General features: G+C 38.2%; 1 protein-coding gene and 1 long non-coding RNA gene across 13 annotated transcripts in view; one reads left to right on the top strand and one right to left on the bottom strand.

The window, feature by feature from the left end:
- Nucleotides 1-970: 970 nt before the first annotated feature.
- HELQ (helicase, POLQ like) overlaps nt 971-10,472 on the bottom strand; it is a 150,348-nt gene continuing 140,846 nt past the window's right edge. For all 12 annotated transcript variants that reach the window (XR_001401888.3, XR_011502152.1, XR_011502153.1 and 9 more), the window contains 3 exons: nt 9,136-9,249; nt 8,223-8,357; nt 971-1,180 (listed from right to left, as the gene is read on the bottom strand). Coding sequence is in view for 9 of the 12 variants with exons in the window: in XM_070505457.1 (XP_070361558.1) it covers nt 1,073-1,180; nt 8,223-8,357; nt 9,136-9,249 (357 nt within the window). In the remaining 3 variants the exon portion in view is untranslated. The remainder of the gene's footprint in view (nt 1,181-8,222; nt 8,358-9,135; nt 9,250-10,472) is intronic.
- Nucleotides 5,588-9,136, top strand: LOC139044840 (uncharacterized). Its single transcript, XR_011502154.1, has 3 exons — nt 5,588-5,901; nt 6,763-6,896; nt 8,723-9,136. It is a non-coding gene; the product is annotated as an uncharacterized lncRNA (long non-coding RNA).

Raw genomic sequence — 10,472 nt, 5'->3', positions numbered from 1 at the left:
AGTTACTTTAATTTATGTCTCAGTTTTCTCATCTGTAATACGGGGATGATAACAGTACCTGCCTTCCAGGGCTGCTGTAAGGATTACATGAGGCACATAAAGCACTTAGAACAGTGCCTGGCACATAGAAATTACTGGGGAAATGACGGCTATAGTATAATGGTCAAAAATGTTAAGGCACAAAGAACTCAGACTGTGGATCTGTTTGCAAAGTTTCCAAGGGCTGTCTTTTAGACAGGTAAGTAGAACTTTAACCAAACCGGTTCAGTAATCCTAAGTATTCCTAGTTATTAGCTTTTTTCCTACAGATAACCAGTCATCTACATTTGAGCTACAAATCTGAAAAGGGAGGGGGGCGAGGCAATATTTAAGTTGTGTTTAAAGACAATCTTGAAATTGTTGATTTGGGTGGTATGCGTTCCTCAGAGGTCCCTACTTTGTGCAGTGAGCTGTGGTAGGTGCTGTGTGGCATATGAAGACGACAGAAAAGGTCTTGGCCTTCCAAGAGATTACAAAGTAGCAGCATTAAAAAAGATATGGACATAAATGAGGGGTTCACGGTACTCAGAGGAGGGAAAGAGCACCCCACGTACGGGGTGGGCATGAGGATGAACTTGGACCATTTCATAGAGGAGACAGTATTTGAGCATTTTTACTTGACACTTGAAGTACACAATACATTTCAAAGATAATTTTCTGTGCATTGGGAATAGCATAAAACCCAGAGAAAAGTATGGGGATTTCAAATAATGTAGTTTGAAGAAAGAAATGAGGAAGAGAATAATGAAAGATCTGGCCACAAAGGCAGGCTGGAGAGATGTTGAGGAAGTTGGATTTCCTTTTGTGGTGGACGCTACAGATTTCTGAGCAGAGAAACAATGTGTAAGCATCGAAGGAGATGGATTATTAGTGGGAAGGTTACTACAACTATGAGTGAGAGGTATATTCAAACACCATCCATAGTTTAACGCATAGTTAAAACGTATTTTTTTCATTTACAAATTATAGGTAATCTTTAATAAAACACATTTATAATAAATAATTCATATTTGAAAATGCTCATCAGATAGCTTCATGCCTTTTCAGTGGAAGAGGCCACGATACCAGGGAAATCAGAAGGCAATCTCAATAACTCTTCTACTTCTTCTCGCAAAGCCTCTGCTTTTTCATGCAACAGCATCTACAAAAAAAATATTAAGACATCAGGTCAAAATATGCATTGCTAGAGAATTGCTAACATTTTTACTACCGTCTATTAGATACCTGAATCCTCGTATGTCAGCAATCCAGACATTAAAATTAATAACGAAATTGAAAAATGGCCACTTAAGAACAAGTGATTATAGTGAAGGAAGCTGAGGCATTTAGTCAAAGCCATTTTAGCTGATCACTGCACTTAGTGCACCAAAATAAAGGAGCTTTAATACTCTCAAAGATTTGTTTTATTGAAGACTCAGCCACTTAAAAATTAACTTCCAATCTATAAAATCCAAGACAATTTTGCAAAAATTTAATTAGCTCTTGAAAATATTATCCTTTATATATGCATTTTATTGTTCCTCAAAATTTAGTATGCTATCTTTTAAAAACCCATCAGTGTTTCAAAGAAAAGTTTTATTCAAGTCCTAAAATTAACCATAGTTAATTAAAGCAGAAACAAAATGAGCAAAGAAAGTATTTCTAAACATGGCACATGGTAGATGTCAACAAATATTTGCTGAATAATGCCTTTTCCCCCTTCCTTCTAAAAATCAGAAATAAAATGTTGGTATTTGTTGTAGCTGGGTTTTGTGTATATTGGGGTGAAGTATTTGCATTAATTAATTCTGTTACAAAATTTTTATAATAAAAAGTTTAGTAAAATCACAGAGGCAAAAAATCACACAACACAAACAGTGAAAAAAACCCACTTTCTACCAATTTGATATAAAGTATAGCATTACACAACATTATATATAAAAGAGATTAAAATGTTAGTAGGTATGTTTTCCAGTAGCTGAGGTATGGTGACCATGTTAAGTGAATCTCCCAACACATCCTCTAAAAACTACACAGATCAACCAGAACAAGTAAACTACACAATACTCGTGTGTCAGCATTACCAGAACATAGAGAACATCATCAACCACAAATTACTTGTAGTTAAAAAAATCTACCACTTTCAGCAGAGCCATTTCTCAGGCTCCCACTCCAACTGTTTGCAGAGATGAAGGTGGGGTTGAGAAAAAACTACTTGGAAAAAAGAGGAGAACCGAGGGTCTAAGATTAAATAAAGTCACCTCCAGAGAGAGAAAGGCTACCCCAAGTACAAAAATACTGAGAAAGGAATCTAGGTAGATTAAACCACTGTTTACAGGAAGGGACTTAGAGGGTGTGGAACTCTTCTAAGAAGGCAGTCTTGGAAAGGCAATGCTTCTGAGGGAGAGAATGGGCAAAAAGGGAGAGGCGCCCTTTGGAAGCTGAGCAGTGAGGGGAAAAAGAAAGAAGAGGGGAAAATTTAGGACAAAAAGGAAATTAAAAAAAATCAAAGAACACAACCCCTCCTTGCTCTCCTCTCCCGCCCCAAGTGTCCATTAAAGAAGCTACGCTTTGCTACACTGACAGAGAGACTTTCAACCAGGACTCTCACACCCCGCTCCCAATGGCCATCCCTGTCCAAGAATCGCAGGGTGGTTCTCATCTGTACAAAACGACCACCTCTATGAAAAAGTGAGGCTCAAAGCACTTCAGTTCATAAAAACTGCCTACCCTGAAAGCAAATCATGAAGCAAAAACTGTAACATGGCACTCCAAACTGATTAAATATTCTCAAATAAACATTTGGAGATACGTGGGCAAAAATACACCCTGAATAAAAGTCCGAAAACTAAGAACAGAAATGGACGAAGACCAGAAAGAAATGAAACAAAAGTTGAGTAAGCTCAGGAAAGAAAGAGAGGAAAAAGGCAAAATCATATCAGAAATAAGAAACTTAATAACGAGGTACCCAAGGAAGAACGAGTTTGACTAAAAATCTAATTAAGGTGATTGGGGAAAAAAAAAAGCAGGAAGACAATGGAGAGAATGAAAATGAGATAAAGACAGAAGTAAAAAAGGTCAGAGACATTGAAATGGGCAAAGACCACTCAACAAACATACAATTGGAATTGCTAAAGAAGAAAAATTAAACAATGGATCAGAGCTAATATTTAAAACTGCAACCCAAGAAAATTCTAGAAATAAAAGAAAATGATATATCCTAGTAAAACTATTTCAATTTAAAGGTGAAGAAAATAGGTAAATGTTTTATATACTTTTGTTGTATGTTACAACATTTTATACAGCATTATATATAAGAGATTAAAATGTAATTAGGTAAGTTTTCCAGTAGCTGAGGTAACAGTGACCACGTTAAATGAATCATTTAACATTTGTTAAATGTTATATATACTTTTATATATATATAAATGTTTGTATATATATTTTTAAAAAATCTATAAGGACGAGGGAAAGGGACTAAAATGGGCTATAAACAGAATCTGTGTTTGAAATGAATAACACAACAATAACTGAAGCAAACAAAGTAACATTATTTGAACACATTATTTCAATTATATATTCTCAGACTAAAGGCAAAAAGAGTTGTAAATAAATTCTGAACTCTGGCTAGTAAGTTTGGTTTTTTGCAGTGGTATGCTTTAACAATTTTGAAATTACTTTCAGTGTATTCTAGGATTGAGCAAAATAGGTAAATATATTGATGAAAATGGGAGCCAGGATTTTTACTGTTGGAGAAAGGAACTAAAAATACGAGAGGAGGAAAGACTCCAATGAGTCTTGGAGTGTGGGATTAGTGTGGTGGATTAAAGATGGCTGGAAATTCTTGGACACTTTCATTGAGAGACGGGATCCAATTCTCCTCTTGAACCTGTGCTGTGCTGGCCTTGGTGATTCGCTTGTCACTAACAGGATGCAGTAGAAATGATGCTGCATGATTTCCAGAGCTCAGTCAAAAGAAGCCTTGCATTTATTTTCTGCCTGGGTTTCTCGGAATGAGACCATTCCAAGGTCTGTCGAATGCTCCCTCTCAGATCCCAGCGACCATGCTGTAAGAAACCCAAGCTACATGGAGATTATAAATAGATGAATAAGAAACCCACATGTTTTAAAGGAAATTAAACCACATCAAATAAAAAGGGATAGAGAAACAGTACAAAAAGAACCTCTGAACCCTAGAACTTCTACAGACAGGAAATGGACTGAGAAAGCTACCCGGCTGCAAACATGGGCCAGGAAGAATTATTCCCAGGGAGCAGAATTGGGTCCTAATCAAGGAAATGGCCACATTTGCCTGGCTGGACTTCAGAATTGCTGCTATGCACTACCCAATTTCCCTGTTTGAATGGGAGTGTACTGTGGTATCCTATCCCTGTTTCACCACTGCATGTGGTATCTCTTTACTTCACAGGTCTTCAGATTGAGAGAAATCATATTTGTGAAATTATACTCAAGGAGCATCACCTGCACCTTGATGTGATTTAGAATAAATAGTGGACCTTGAGCCTGAGTCTGATGCCATAAAGGAATAAATCTTTTGGGGATGAGTATATTTTGCATGTGGGAGAAATGTAAATAATTTGTGACCAGAGGGCAGACATTAAAGATGACTGAAAAGTATTTGACACTCCCCATGCAGAGGTGGATGTCCAGTTCCCCTTCCTCACAATCTCAGCTGATCTTGCTCTCTAGCAACCAGCAGTATGCGGCAGAAGCAACAGTGCACAACTTCCGAGGTTAGTTCAGAAGGTTTCTTGCATTTCCCGCCTTGATCTCTTGCAATGTTCACTCTCTGGATGTTTCCTCTCAGAACCTAGTTGCCATGCCATGAGAGACCCAAGGCCCATGGAAAGGCCATATGTAGCTGCTCCAGTTGAAAGCCCCAGATGACAGCCAATTTTTAACTGCCGGCCATGTGAGTGGGATATCTTGGCTATCCAGCCCAGTCAAGCCCTTAGACGACCATAGCCCTAGTCAAAATCTGGCTGTAACTGCATGAGACTCCAAGTAAGAATCACCCAGCTGAACCCTTCCAGAATTCCTAATCCACAAAAACATGAGCAAAATAAAATAGCTGTTTTAAGCCACTAAGTTTTGAGGTAAATCTTTGTTATGCAGCAGTATGAACCTGGAAAAATTAGAAGTGGAGTTATCACCGTGAGCTCACAGCCTTTAATGACTTACAAGTAGAAAAATGTATAGACGTATGTGAGCTCTGTCTCCTGAGAGAACCTAGAAGCAATGACCTACCCCTCTGGTAATGAGCACCCTTAGCCCCTAAAACTTGGGTTTCTAAATACCACTCTTCACTAAAAAGAACTAGGGCTCTTTGGAAAAAATGGGTGATTCCATGGCTAAGGCAAGGGAAATACTGAATCTGGAACACCTTGTTGTGCCAGAGTGCTGGTTATTAATTTTATTGCTTCTCAGCTCCAAATCCATCCTTCACTGTCCTGCTGGAAATACTCGAGCTGGATCCTGTAAATGTTTCTCCTTTGCCAGCTGGTATAATGTTAAGCTTTGTCAATAGAGGGCACTGGAGAGACTATGAGAGGAAGGGGTTTCTCTTCCTGGTTCTGGTGTGTGTCTTTTTCTTATGGCTCCAGCCGTGCTTGTCTGGTATGCTGAACATCCAGAGGCTCATTACAGTGAGTTTCAACAGTATCGCTGCAGGCAGCTTTCCGGTGAGTTCCATGAGCACTCCAGTTAGCTTCCAAGCAGCTCAACAGCACACTCAGGGAGCTTCCTGGCAGTTTTGTTGGCATTTTAGTGGGTAGTTTCCTGCTTGCCAGACTTGGATGTAACAATGCAACAAACTAGTGGGCCACAGCCACACTTCCTCCACTGAAGGCTGAACCATCCATGGTGAGTGGTATTGGGTGGGGATGGCCCCTCTCTCAGTACTTCTTCCTATATTCTTCAAAGTTCTGTTTACTCCTTAGAAGCCAAATAATAACCTCTGTTACTAGTTACTAATTCTTTAAACTTTCTTGTTCACATTACTGCGTGGTTTTTGTTCCTAATGACTAGACCCTGACAGATACAGCCAGAAAGTACAAAAGTACTCCAGTAATGATGGGGACAGGTCAAAAAGACAAAGAAACCAGCTTGCAGGGGCTCCTGCTGGTCGAATCTGAGGCCATTTGAGCACCAAAATAGTTAATGGTAGTAATTGAATAAGTATGAACCCACGGTTCATTCTGATATAAATATATTAATGAATAAATAAAGAAGCAAAAGTTTTTCCTCATAGTAAAGTGCCAATAAATAAACATAGAAGGAATAATGGAGTTAGAAAGTCACCCTTGACAAATATCATAGAAACAACTGAGTCAGGCAAAAATCATGGATAGATGCTGAAACAAGTGTTTGAAAGTTCAATGAAGAATAGGATCTCTACCCAGTCTCAAAGTATCCACTCCCAAAATACTAATTACAACAGGAAAAATAACTTTACAGTGGAGAAACCTTCCAGATGACACTTCCTTAACCAAATGACCAAAGTTAGTATCAGTGATGGGACAAACTGACATCTGGTGGTTCCTGATATGATGTACTAAGAAGGACGCATGTCATTTTTGTGGCATTCCTGCAAAAAACTGTATAACCTCAATATAATCCTAACTGGTTTCCTTATTTCCATTCTTGCTCCCCTATTTGCAACCTCTAACCCACTCCTCTACTCAAAATCCTGTAAGAAATATGTATTTTATTCTTTCAAGCTAGCTGGGAAACAGAAGGGATGCTAGGAACCAGAGCATGTATCTTAGTCCATAAGATGGAAGCCATGTACTGAGAATGGCTGAGCAACGAGACAGAAGGAGTTTGGATCCCTGGATACACTACTTAGATCAGTTAAGGTAACGTAAACAATGTGAGCGCTATTCAAAAAAGTAAGATGAAAATTAACTTTTTAGCTCATTCTGATCTATATATGACAACAGTGTAACAATGAAGTTTTAAAAAAAACTAAGCAATTTCAGGTTACAAGAGTAGAACTATAGTTGAGATCAAGAAGGAAATAATCTGGGGCCGGCCCCCTGGAGGAGTGGTTAAGTTTGCATACTCCACTTTGGTGGCCCAGAGTTTCACCAGTTCAGATCCTGGGTGCGGACATGGCACTGCTCATCAGACCACGCTGAGGCATGCCACAACTAGAAAGACCCACAGCTAAAAATATACAACTATGTACCAGGGGGGCTTTGGACAGAAGGAAAAAGAAAATCTTAAAAAAAAAAAAAAAAAAAAAGAAGGAAATAATCTCAAACTGCTGTGTAATGGCTTTACCCACAGGAACGGAAGAGTAATGACAAACTGGACGGCACTGAGCAAAAGGGTAACTGGGATGGTGAACAGCCCACAACTAGACTATTTAATACAGATGAAAGAAACAGAAAAGGGAAACCCTGGGGCCAGCCCTGTGGCTGAGTGGTTGGGTTCACAAGCTCGCTTCGGTGGCCCAGGGTTTCAGCGGTTTGGATCCTGGGCGCGGACATGGCACTGCTCATCAGGCCATGCTGAGGCAGCGTCCCACATGCCACAACCAGAGGGACCTACAACTAGAATATACAACTATATACTGGGGGGCTTTGGGAAGGAAAAAAAAAAAAAGAAGATTGGCAACAGTTAGTTAGCTCAGGCGCCAATCTTTAGGAAACCCTGGTGGCAATGACAACTGTTTTTAAATGTGTGAAAAACTACCCTATGAACAAAGGAATAGACTTGTTCCAGAGAGCAGTACTACGATGCAATGGTGGACATTTCAAGAAGGCAAAATTGAGTATTGTTATATTAGGATGCTTTTTGTAACACTAAGAGTGTCCAGAAATAGAACTAACTAATTGTTGAGGTTGTAAGCTCCTGGTCAATGAAGGTGTTCAGAGGTGGGAAGATCAGATGTCAGGGATGCTGAGGAAAGGACTTCCTGTGAAAAGGGTGGGGGAGGCAGAATTCAATGTGCTCCAGAGTTCCCTGAATTTCGATGAACTCCTGAAATTGTGTTTATTTTTCAGGAGGTCCTTTTTCTTTTCTTAGCAAGTCTTGTATCATAACAGAGGCACTATTTTTATCCACATATTGTAAATATACACTTCTGTGTCTATAGTTAAAAGTTTTTGTTTTTATGTCTAAAGTATAAGGAGATATTGCAAAATATCATAAAGGTTAAAAAATGGTTTCTTTCTTACCTTTGCTGATGAAACAATTTGTTTGGCCTGGCGTCTTGATAAATGATCAATTGTCCTTATCAGCACTTCAGGATTTGCATTAGCTAAGTGCATCAGACTTTTATAACCTGCACTGTATAATTGTTTTGCTCGAGCCTGAAAAGTATTACAAAAACCATTAGGATTAGAATTTGGGATTAGGAAAAAAAAATTAAGTGTCCTATTGAAGGGAAAAATTCACATGTGAGAGATAGGAATAAACTAAGATAAAGTAAATATGAAGAGATATATCAGAATCCTGAGGAATTTGAAAAGATGCATTTGGGTGGTTCCAATCTGACAGCAAGATAACTTTCCGTGCAGCTTAAGTCAACTGATGTGCGCTGCAATCCGGAATGAGAAACCCACTGAGGCACTTAGGCTATGGCACTATTTCAGATCCCCAAACAAAACGTACTGGTCCAATATTCTAAAAATGTTCTCATTTTCTGTTTGTGTGTGTGTGTGTATGTTTTCCCAAGCGGACAAACTCTTCTGATTCAAGAACTGAATAACACAGAATAGACTAAAATCAAGGGTTGGTCGAAAATAGAAAGCTGAAAAACCAGCTGAGGATACTTTCTTCTCACTCTCTCAGGAAATGGAGATACGCCTTGTCACCACCTGAGCACTCCTACCGTGGAGAAGCACTGAGTCTAAACTGACAGGGGTAGCTCTTCCTTGGAGCGGAGGAAGGAAGAGATGCTAAGGGTGAGCGGTAGCACACCTATTTGGGGAGAGTCACCCCTAAACCTACTGTTATTTTTTTCCACAAAAGTGATTTTTCATCAGGACTACTTCCAGGTTAACAAGGCCATGGCAGCAATTTACTAAAAGAATATAATGTTTCTGTGAGTTGAAATCATCTCAATTGGGAAACTGGGAAGTTACTAACCTCTAAAACTCCAGTCACCTCCATGAGAGGGATCAGCTCTGCCTTTACACAGTAAGTCAGCTTCTTGGTAAGTTCTACCAAAAGGACTCTATAAACCCAAAACTCCTCAAGCTCCTGAAGAACACAAAGACAGACACAGAATTTAAATCTGGTAAGTTATTTCAAAGTTTAGTCTGTATGGCTCAGGTCTCAGAGAAGATGCTCCTTTATGTAAGTTTTGGAACTTGGGTTAAGCCAGAACAATGATTCCAAGCAAAATTATTATGAGGAAACATGGCAGAGACTCTGAGGAATTTGATGAACTGGTTTTGAGATGAGGAAAAAGATTGAAAATGGAAAAATAGGTCAGTAAGAGAGCTCTACTCATTTTTATCAAAATATCAGGAAGCGAATGAATAGTTTTTCTTTCCCAAACTACTGAAAACAATTCCCACTTTTGCAAATTTATCTTGAAGACAAAATATTAAATATGGAAGGATTCAGATGCAACATGATGCTCAGTGCAGCAATATTTAAAATAATAATTGGAAGCCGTAAGTCAATAATTATTAAAGCTTGTGGGTAAATGGGTATTCATCATATTACTTTGTCTTATTTTACATGTTTGAAATTTTCTATAATAGCAGCTTTTTTTTTTTTTTAAGTTTCCTTTATAATGTTTGGGTATCATTGTGAGAGTATGTGATGCATGGAACAGTACTAGTTAGCCATTTTGTGACCACTAGGAAAATAGTCAATGCACTAAAGACGGGAGAGTAAAAAAAACAAAACAAAACCTTGAATAGAACTATTGAATCAATCAACCCTGGAACTATCTTAGCTCTGGCTTTCCTGTTGCATAAGACAATCATTTTTCTTTATTGTTTAAACTTCTAAGGGGTTTTTCTGTTACTTGTAGTTAAAACTATCTTGACTAATATGATTGGTGTACTAGTTTATACCACTTACATAATTTTTAAAAAGAAAAAAACACTTTAAATTATTGAAAACACATTGATGAGAACACAGGCTGTCATGTAGATTGATCCTAGCATCAACCATCAAATTATAGTTTGTTTTCAAGTTCAACCAATAGATTCTTTTACTTGAACAATTCTATAAGGCTTAAGTCCTTATAGTCCTAAGTAAAACAAAGGGCCAGAATATTAGGAAAAGCATCTATAAATATAAAGACCTACAAACATAGAAAACACATTTTCAAGGCTAGCTTCTCCTTATTATCTACAATTTTTGTCTACTGCTTAGCCAGTGTGTGATTAGGGAGTATAAGCTAATATTTAAAAATCAGCATAAATAAAAGATATTTAGAAAGGTAAATTTGCTAAACTAATTATCAT

This window comes from Equus asinus, chromosome 3, assembly GCF_041296235.1.
Source record: "Equus asinus isolate D_3611 breed Donkey chromosome 3, EquAss-T2T_v2, whole genome shotgun sequence".
Taxonomy (NCBI): Eukaryota; Metazoa; Chordata; class Mammalia; order Perissodactyla; family Equidae; genus Equus; species Equus asinus.
This window is presented reverse-complemented; position numbering and strand designations above follow the sequence as displayed.